General features: G+C 42.1%; 1 protein-coding gene across 1 annotated transcript in view; it reads left to right on the top strand.

The window, feature by feature from the left end:
• LOC146190977 (prolyl endopeptidase) overlaps nucleotides 1-10,213 on the top strand; it is a 48,948-nt gene that overhangs the window by 24,620 nt on the left and 14,115 nt on the right. Inside the window, exons 9-13 of the mRNA XM_084601388.1 lie at nucleotides 4,772-4,876; nucleotides 5,762-5,866; nucleotides 6,606-6,686; nucleotides 7,386-7,499; nucleotides 9,807-9,949. Of these exons, the coding sequence (XP_084457514.1) occupies nucleotides 4,772-4,876; nucleotides 5,762-5,866; nucleotides 6,606-6,686; nucleotides 7,386-7,499; nucleotides 9,807-9,949 (548 nt within the window). The remainder of the gene's footprint in view (nucleotides 1-4,771; nucleotides 4,877-5,761; nucleotides 5,867-6,605; nucleotides 6,687-7,385; nucleotides 7,500-9,806; nucleotides 9,950-10,213) is intronic.

Raw genomic sequence — 10,213 nt, 5'->3', positions numbered from 1 at the left:
TGACAGTGGTTAGTTCTCGTACATAGTAGAGCGTCTTGTGAGTGATAGCATGGAAGGATAGTTTTTCTTTTCTAAATGCACAAGGTTTTGCGTATGTCATTTCCCAGTCAAGTAGTGCTTTTGGCACCATCGGCCTGCTTTGCCAAAAGCATGGTAGGTGTCTGGCTTTTGCTACTTTCTTGAGATGTGGTGTTTCCTGGCAATTCCAGTCAGCAAAGGCGTTGACTCTCCATTGTATTCAGTGAAACAACATGACTTACTGTGCTGATAGGAAATGCTTGCATTGCACATACAGGTGGGGCACAACCTTCGTATGAGGGCGTCACTGAAAGCTGCGTGATGGCTGTTTTTGAAGATGCAGTGTGATGCATTCATCACTGTGAGCTTCGCTGATGTTCACTGCTGAAATTGTTTTGCTTTTCCTGGCTTCTGCCTATTTCTTTGTGGCCTGCAGCAGAAAACGTACCACTTTTTGTAGAAGTGAGAATGCTGGTGAGGCTGCAGCCACCTTACGTGCCAAGCGTCTCCTGCAAATTAACACTAAATAGCCCACTGTAGTGCGGAGCCCAGCATTGCTGGGTTTTCTTCACTGACTGATCGGTTTCTTGAACAAAGAAATTCACTGGCGCTTTGTTGGATTTTCTTTCTATTTAATTATGCTTCTTTGTTGTAAGCACCTTATGTATTCGTTTTGCGGCTGCTCGACCTGATGTGACCTTTTTATGCTGCCTGCCGCATTGTACGATGACCGCTTTCTTTTATATCGCTTCATCGGCCAAATTCGTTCGATTTCCTGTTCTCAATGCACAGCTGTACTATGTAACCCCCGCAGTGCTGGCCTTTTTGGCTTACAATATGCACTTGTGTTAGTGACACATTTCACAGAATGTTCAGTTATCGTCTTGGACAAAAGTCAGCAGAATACAGCTGAGCAGAAAAAAAAAATTCTGTGTTGCCTAGCCAGTCAGTCAGCTGGCATTTTTCTAGAGGGTGGAACACACTTGTCCCTTTACGCTTTTGTGGTTTTTGCTGACCTCCTTTCCTTACTTGTGTAGAAATGACTTTTTTTTCTGTGAACCCACATCCCGCAAACTTCTGTCCGTTACTGTACGGTAGCAGACAAAAGGAAAGCGGGATGTGGATTCAGTGACCACAGTTTGGTAGTGAGACTCCTGGAAAGCCTTGCAGCATGAAGGAAACGGCCTTTTTGATCATTCAGAATGAGTATGACATGGTTGTGTAGCAAAGTAAAACAAATGTTTTTCTGGGATTCTTCGTTCCACAGAATTTTGCCTATAACAGTACAATCATTAAGGAATGCAATATGATAATGAGACCGCACTGATGTTGTTAAGCTCTGCACATCATAAAGGCCGAGTGCTTTTGTACGTGCTTAAAAGTAATTAGTGAAACTACTCCTAATAAGCACTGCAAAAGGTGTGCTGTTCATTGAGTTCTATATCTCAGGTATGTCTGCCTTATCTTTAAACTCAAGACTAATGAAACTTGAAAATGCAAAGATACTGTACTACACAAGTGAATTATTAACCGTGTTATGCAGTAAGCAGCTTGTTGTCTTGTCTGTGCCTAAGCACGAATGGTAGCGAACATGTGATAATTCAGGATGATCCGCAGGTACTTCCAGATACTTTCAGGTATAAAAATGAATGATAGGAATGACAAACGACTTGGTAAAGAGGCATACAGTCAAGCGGTGCACCCTTGGTCATGTTTCGTCTATGCTTAAGACAAGTAGATTCTATTTTCTTGATGCGCTTTTGAGCCGATGCACATTTTTTTGCTGACGATGCCTCAAAGTTTGTGGTATAGTACATCGGCAGCGAACTTTCTTTATATCATGATGGAAACGCCATGATAAAAAAGAATTGACGACTCAGCGACAGCATAGGAACATATGGGGGGGCAGCTGGTGCAATCGGCTCCACTCTCAGCAAACTCTCCACTAGAAGTGCGGCTGGTGTTTTGCACGCTACCTATTATCTATTTGCATTAAAGTCAAGCATACCTTCACCACGCACTTACGTCGCAGTCGCTGCAAGGCAGAGCAAGAAGGGGCGTAAATTTTTTAAACTTTTTTTTTTTATCAACATAAAGTTTATTACCTTACAGCACAGGTTACCTAGGCAAATCTAAATAGTGGAACTAAGTTGCTACATTCCTGATTGTACAGTTTCCCAGCTCATAGGCTCAGAATCAGCAGCTATAGAAATGTTCCATACATTTGCAGTTGCACAATTTTTTTGTTGTTGTTACTATGTTCTTTTATAAAGCAGCTTTCTGGCAAGTATTTTTGAAATTTTGTAAAATTCTTGTCTCATAGACAAGTGTTAGCCTGTGATGCCACAGAAGTGCTGTGGCGCTGGTGAGAGCAGTGACTTCTGTTGTGCGAGCAAATGCTGGGACAGTCGACGTTGGGTGTGCCATGCTTGCTTGCTTTCGACTGTAATTTGCAATATTCTGGCTAGTTGTGGTGCATCTGGTTGTGCGATGAAGCACAAGAGAGGAAACAGCACTAGTTGCCACAAGGTTTTTGCACTCTGATAAAGAATAAAGTGACGGGCAGCAGCCAAGGGGTGCGATAACCTATTCTGCGACGGATCGCCTTCATGGCTGCATTGTATTCTGCATTGAACTTTGATCAGTTCGTTCATGGATCTTAATTCTTATGGTTGCTGTTTAGTATCGTGATTGATAGGGTAGGAACAAACACCCGCATCACGAGTATATTATTTAGCGCGAAACGACAGAACACAAAGACAGGACGAACACGGGCGCTATGGACGAACACTGGCGCTTGTAGCGCCCGTGTTTGTCCTGTCTTTCTGTCGTCCTGTTGTTTTGCCCGTATTCGTCCTTTCTTTCTGTCGTTTTGCGCTGGATAATATATTCGTGATGTCAAAACACCAACTAGCCCAACAATTAACTCTTAAAATACCTGCATCTTGTTACATTTCCCGTGCTGTCAACATGAGCAGTTTAGGCGCAATATATTCATTCGCATGTAATCTTATTCCGCATGGGGGAGCCACTATCAGATCTCATTCAGCCTCACTACAGTCCGAGCATCCATTCGTATAAAATAGAAGAACACGCACAAAAGCTTTGCCAGTTACCTTCGGCATCACACAGACCCTCAAAAGGGAGTGTTGCCGAAGCAGCATATATTGAATTTGTTAAGTACCATGACTTGTAGTTCTGTCTCTGTTTTCACTTTTGCACATTTCAACAAGTGGCTCTTCAGCAAAGGTCCTTGAAAGCGATTATGTTGCTAGGGTCTCAACAAAGTGACATAGTTTTATTTCCCAGATTATCGGAATTTGCTCATTGAATGTCATTCAGAACCTAACAAACACAGAAAATTAAGCATCAAAACCCATTCAAAGCTAACCAATATTAGTAAAATATTGCATCTAATGTCCCGAAGTATTATTGGCTATGTTGGATACAAAATAAGCATAATAACACACATGAATAAAAATATAAAGTATTTTAAATCTAGCTTTGGACGACCATGGTGGGTTGTTTGAGCAGAACTTGGCACCCAAGGTTGGGCTACTCACTGACCATGCCAATGTCAATGTCGCACAAGCCAGGAACATGCGCCTAATAGCTGCGCTTGAAAAGTGCAGGTTTGATTACCAAAGCCTGCAAAATATTGAAGTTGTAAGTACGAATAGCGGTTTAAGTCCAGTGCAACCAGAAAGTTTGTCAACCTTATTATTGCTGTTACTGCTGGCCTAATTATCTGGTGAAGGAAGAATACAAAGAAATCCTTCTGTTTTTCTCTCGTCTCGGTGTCAGTCCGCAATCTTTGTGCACAGTAAGTCGCCAAGTCACCCACAATTCTGTCTTCGTATTAGAAACTCACAAGATACAAAAAGTGATAAAACAAGCAACTAACTGTCTTAATATAGTCATTGCAATCAGCTGGCAAACTATGTGGTAGCAGCACCATTTTGGCCCGACTATGACTGCTGTATTTTCGTTAGCCAATGACATTCCAAGTTCCCTTATATACCATTAAAATATCATTTATTATATCATTATACAGTAAATATATAAATATAAATGTATTATATTATGATATTTATCATTATATGACTGATTATGTACTCATACTGTAATTGTAATATATTTAAGTACATTTTTTTTTTTTTTTTTTTGAAAAGGAAACAAAGCAAAATGACCTGTTTTTAAGGTTAAAGCATTTAATGGCTCATGCTGTCGAAGTTCATTGATCTGGTCACACTATAGCTGTCAATAAAATGATGTCATCAGAAAAACAAAAATCCGGGAGTCGAGCCTCCGTCCCTCGGATCCCTAGCCGAGCGTTTTAACCAATTATGCCATGCCTGGGATTGTGAAACGCACATAATAATTCTCCTTGTCTACCGTGAAGATGATAGCTAAAAATAAATAAATCACTGGGATTTGAACCTTCATCCCTCGGTTCCCCAGCTGAGCATATTAACCATCTAAGCCATGCCTGGGATCATGAGATGCACATCATAATTCTCCTTGTCTACCTACCATAAGGATCATGGTAGCGATGAAAATGGTACTGCAGTTAGTGATAATGACGGTGCATTTAGTTGATGATAATCAGAGCAAACGTGATGCACTGTATGCGCAACGCTCAGGCTTTCGCATTTCAGCGGTGTAGATTCCACAGTACTCGTGGATTTTTTACTGTGGCAGTCGCAGCTTGAATCTGTGCTGCAACAGCTTGAACTTTAGTTTTTCTTTGCAGGAGTCCTGGAAGGACCTCATACTCCAGGATGAGAAAGATGTCCTCGACTGGGCGGCGTGTGTCAACAAGGATAAGCTGGTGGTGTGCTATCTGCGGGATGTCAAGGTAACATAAGGCTGGCACGTGTGCCACCAGCGTCTTCTCATGTATTCTTTCCTTCTATTTCGTCCCTTTATGGCGACAGCTGTTAGCACCTCAACTTCCAAGGTTGTTCATTTGCTGCAGAGAGAGGGAGTAAAGGAAGAGAGGGGAGCTCTCTGCTCAGCACATGGCGACCGTACATGATTGTCTTTTTGCTGTGATGTAGGAGGAGGAAGGGCACGATATGCTTCAGCAGGGATTCACTGACCTTGATTACTGATTTGTGTATGATCATCATTGGGGCCACGGTCACCTCACAGTATTGCTAACTGTTGGCTTGCCTGCACTGTATGCTACTAAGCGTCCGGTTTCAGTCCTGTCCACGGTGGCTGTGCTTCAATTAAGGTGAAAAGGAAAATCGCGTGTGTGTCAACAGGTGCCGAAGAAACTCAAGCAGTTTAAGTTAATCTGGAGTTCTCCACTTCATGTCCCTCATCTTAGTTAAACCTCACAATTCATATTTTCTCAATAATTGTACTGTGCTGACCTCATTATATTCTATTTGTGCACTATTTGTCCCTAGACTTTGTGTTATCTGCTGTAACTATGGGGTCAGTTTTTGTGTACTGCTTCTCGAGTACACCTTGTTGTGCAACTGGGCTTTACAAACATTTGTCCTTATGTGTGCCCGAGGGAGAAGTTTTGATAGGACTAAATTTTCTCTTGAGCCTAGTCCATAGCCTTGATGCTCTTATTTGGAGCCCATCCTCAGTGTTGCAGTAATTTCTCTAGCCTGAGCAAATCAAAATAGAAGCCTGTAGACTTGTTCAAAACTTGGTTGCTGTGTTTGGGAGCACAAGCCGGATATTGTAGTGTTTAATGATTGCCATCGTTTTCCTGTCTCTGCAGAACGTGCTTCAGCTGCACTCGCTGTCCACTGGGGCCAAGATCATGGATTTCCCATTGGAGGTTGGCACCATCACTGGTTTTGCTGGAGAGAAGAAAGACCACGAGGTAATACGGGAAGAAAGTGCCTGTGTCATCTTTCAGTCTGTCCCCATTTTCAGCGCTCCAGAACAACATGATAACGGGAATAAAGTGCCCTTGCATGTTCTGCGCGCATGTGGCAGCTTCTGTGGGAAGCGAAGGAATAAAAGGAGAAATGTTGTAATGGATTTTCATCAGTTCTCAGCTTATCAGCAGGAGCGGGCGAGGGCTTTTTTGAGCCAAAAATGGCCATTGTATACTAGCCAGACTTAGCTTGACGCACACCTAACAGGACAGCAGCCTTAATAGTCTCAGTGATATGCTGCGTATGGTGTGCATTTGATACAGTATGAAGGTATGTACAGCGCAGTGAGTTTTGCGCAGCCAGACATGGGTTCTGTTCTTTTTCCATAGCAGTAAAAAAGAAAAAGAACTGTGCAATTCAGTGATAGTAACAGCTCGCATCCATTTTTGATGGAAAATATTTTTCTTTGTCGAAAAATAACCCACTTCCTTCATTGGCAAAGGTGAAGGCTGTAAAAAGTCTTGTACATCTTTACAGCCTAAATTTAAAAATTCTGTAGCATCGACAAATTGGTTGGGTCAAGCAGGGCTGTGTCAGCTCTGGCAAAATAAAAAGGAAATTTTACGTTCAGGTTTAGAGAGTGAATGCTGGATGCATGCAGTAGCATTTAAGGGAAATAAATATTTTCTTGGGTACATGTATAGCTTGTCTTGCTGCTAACGGTTTATTTTCTCCTTGCAGATCTTTTACTTCTTCACATCTTTTCTGACACCTGGCACCATCTACTACTGTGACCTCAGCAAGGAGCCTATCAGTCCAAAGGTCGGTACTAAGAGCCCTAGTGACCTCTAGTTTATTAGCAGGCATAATCTGTTTTTTGTTTGCTTTGTGTGTTGGCCAACCTCCCAGTCCTTAATAAGGTCTTGAGCATTTTGACAACTGCTTTTTTGTTGCTCTCCTTCAGTGCTTGTGCTGGAATCCTGGCTTTCAGGAATAAAAAGCAGTTTTTTTTTCTTTTGTAATGATATTGCCTCAGGGCATCAGTTGGGTATAGAGATCAAGAATGTAGAAAAACGCAGTCGAGCTGACTTGTACTGGTTGCTATAGGCTTTTTCACTACCTTCGAGGAAAATTTGGCCCGCTTTGAAGCAGGTGCAGGGGTGGTGGAAAACCTCCACTTATTCCTGTGCTATGAGCACAGCCCAGTCTCCAATATGGCAGTGTCCTTCGGCTACTTCTTGAAAAGTTCTGTAATTCAAAATTTGAGGCATTGAGGTTTTGCCATAGTTGATATTATGAAAGTTTGCGCTGTATTCGATTGCTGGCAAATAATCAGCAATTCTCTGAATATCAATTTCTTGAAAAGAATCTGAACTGAATGCAGAGCAGATTTGCTTCATATTCGAAATTTCAGTTATTCAAACAACCCTAGTATATGCAACACAGAGAAGGTATGAATGCATCAGGTACAGAAGCAGCTGGTGATGCATCAGTAGCCAATCATTTTGGGTCTCCTTGCAGGTGTACAAGAAGATCAGCCCTCCTGGATTTGATTCCAGCAAGTTTGAGACCAAGCAGGTGTTCTATACAAGCAAGGACGGCACCAAGGTCCCAATGTTCATTGTTCGGCAAAAGGTGATTCTTATCTCTCTCTCTTGATATTTTCTAATAGCCTGTGGTTGGTATATCCTGCGACTGGAGACCTTCCTTTCTTTTTCTTTTTTTTTTTTTTTTATAATGTAAAAATACTTACAATTTACTATTGTTAATGTGAACTTCCAGTTTATTAGTGAACTGGCACTTCGGTTCTGTCAAAATAGTGCATATTTCAGAGAGAGAAAAATTACTGATAATTTATATTTGCAAATTCATCATGATTATGAGGCTAACTACACTCACTGCAGGACAAATGCATTTCTCATATCTTTCCAGTTAACAGTGTTCCGTGCAAGCTGCAGCCACATATTTTTTTTTTTGGAAGGGGCTCTGCCGCAGTGGTTCAGTAGAATATACCTGCCGCAGTGGTTCAGTAGAATATACCTAACTGCTGGACCCAAGGATGCGGGGTCGAATCCCAGCCACAGCAGCAGCTTTTCTATGGAGGCAAAAAGCCAGGCGCCGGTGTGCTGTGCGATGTCAGTGCACGTTATAGAACCCCAGATGGTCGCAAAGTAGTAGTAGTATAGTAGTAGTTGTCAGCACCAGCGTGTCGAAAATATTCGTACAGAAAAATCCTGATTGGCTAACAGGGTTATGACATCACAACCGCGTGACGTCGTGCGAGAATTTCAAACAGCCTGCATTCAAAATAAAGCTATGAAATATATTCAGTGAGATGTATTTGTTGCCATTGGGGTTTGAATCCAGGTCCTCTGCATGCTAAATGGGCATGCAAATCATAGCACCTAGTGAGCGTGTTGGGGTGGTATGGCTCTTAAAATTGGAATGATTTGAACAAGAAAAATTTACAAAAAAATTTGTGCTTTGGAAAAGCTCTGTTAAAGGCGCTTCACAACTACTTTTAAGGCAAAGCTTGAGCATTCTCCTAGTTTTTCGCTGCAGATGACCTGAAGAAGAGGACTGTTGTGCTTCTCCTTGCAGCACCGACTTTTCACTTGTCTGCACTTCGTTTCATCCCACCATTTCATTTCCTCTCTGCCGGTAGCAGCGGATGGTTTGTGGAGCCTTAGGGAAGCAGCTGGGGATGCCGCGGACATGACTCTAATGCACGTTGCCATTAGTGATGCTTGCATTAAGTACGAAGTAGCTGCATACACGTGAAAGCACCTTTCTTTTGCTCTGGAATTTTCTGTGCTGTGCCGAGCGCACCATATTATGTGTCAGGTCCTCACTCTAGTCATACTCCCTTCACTCAAACTCTCCATAATTAATCTTCTTACTTTCCTATTGTTCTGTCCTTGTACATAATTTGAACAAATTTGTCACCTCCCTTGAGTTCGGAATGTTGAGGCTTGATTGTAATGAAACTCTTTCTGAAGGGTCTATGAAACTGTTTTGAAAGGGGCTATAAAAAGTGTGCATTTTGTAGAGTAAAGGTCATTGAGCATTCATGCTATGTACAAGTCCCGAGAAGCTAGCTGACAATTTACAGTGTCGTTAAAGTTTTTCATTCTTGCGCTTTGCGGCTATATCCAGTGCTATTTTTTTCATCAAATTCCAGCCAGCCTACACCATGCAGCTCATGCAATGTAAGTCATACAGAGCAGCCAGAAATTGAAAGGATATTCATAAAGAAAGGATGAACACTGGATGGACTGGGTGAATAAGTTGAGACTTGAGATAGAGAGAAAAGCTTTTAACCGCTAATACCTCAGTTGCTAGATAAGCGGAATTCAGCATTGGTTTGGCTCGCAGTCGATATGGCTTGCCTGAGCGTATAAATTAAAGCAGCCAATGAAAATATTTTCCTTCTCCTTCATCTTCGGTGCAGACCCTTCAGGGACTCTTAACTGTTCTCATTTGTTTATAACTCTGCTTAGTTAGGACAAGGATTCAGACTGCAAGACATTAGTTACAGCGGAATTTATCATGCTTATAGTGAAGCAAAGCCTATACTGGGTTAATGTGCTGCTCACTCCTTTTGTTGTTGTTCCAGAAAGCATATTATGCACTTCAGGCTTTTTTGCAGCTTTTCTTTTTTTTATTATTTTTTTCACCCATTGACACAAGATGACAGCACGGTCTCGAGCAATCAGGCACATTGTATTCATGATAGTGGGTGGGGTTCTCGCAACAGATGAGGGTTCATGTATTCTTGGTAGATAAAGCAGGAGTTAAACTTGTGAAGGTTTTGTACCTTTGTAGTTAAGGGGGCAATGAAGAATTGTCATTCCTTCCTGTGTGCTGTGATTGAAAGTGGCAAGTAGGCAGCACTTTCTAAGGCTGAATGTGATTGTCACCTTTTTTTTTCACGTGTTTCAGGGTCTGCCCAGCAAATCACCATGCCTGCTGTACGCCTATGGAGGCTTCAACCGGAGCCTGCAACCTTACTTCAGTGTCTCGTGCCTGCTGCTTATGCAACATCTGGGCTTTGTCTATGCCATTGCCAATGTTCGGGGAGGAGGGTATGCGAATGGTGTCCTCCCTTGCTGCGCTAGTGCGGATTGCAACACTGTCAATCCAAGCAAAACATTTTTTCTTTTTTTTTTTTTCCTTTGCCAACTGCAAATTATTATTCCATGCACTGTCTTTGTTGTCAAAGGAAAAGAAGGTGTAAAAAGGTTAACATGGCTGTGGAGCATGCTTAGCAGTGCATCAGGATGGAAAACTAGGCTAGTTAGTGACTAACCATTTTTGGACCGATTGTGTGGATCTTTCTCGTCGTGCTT

This window comes from Amblyomma maculatum, chromosome 4 (assembly GCF_055883805.1).
Source record: "Amblyomma maculatum isolate TAMU_Amacu chromosome 4, ASM5588380v1, whole genome shotgun sequence".
Classification (NCBI taxonomy): domain Eukaryota; kingdom Metazoa; phylum Arthropoda; class Arachnida; order Ixodida; family Ixodidae; genus Amblyomma; species Amblyomma maculatum.
The sequence above is the reverse complement of the archived record's forward strand: the minus strand, read 5'-3'. Positions and strand labels throughout refer to the sequence as shown.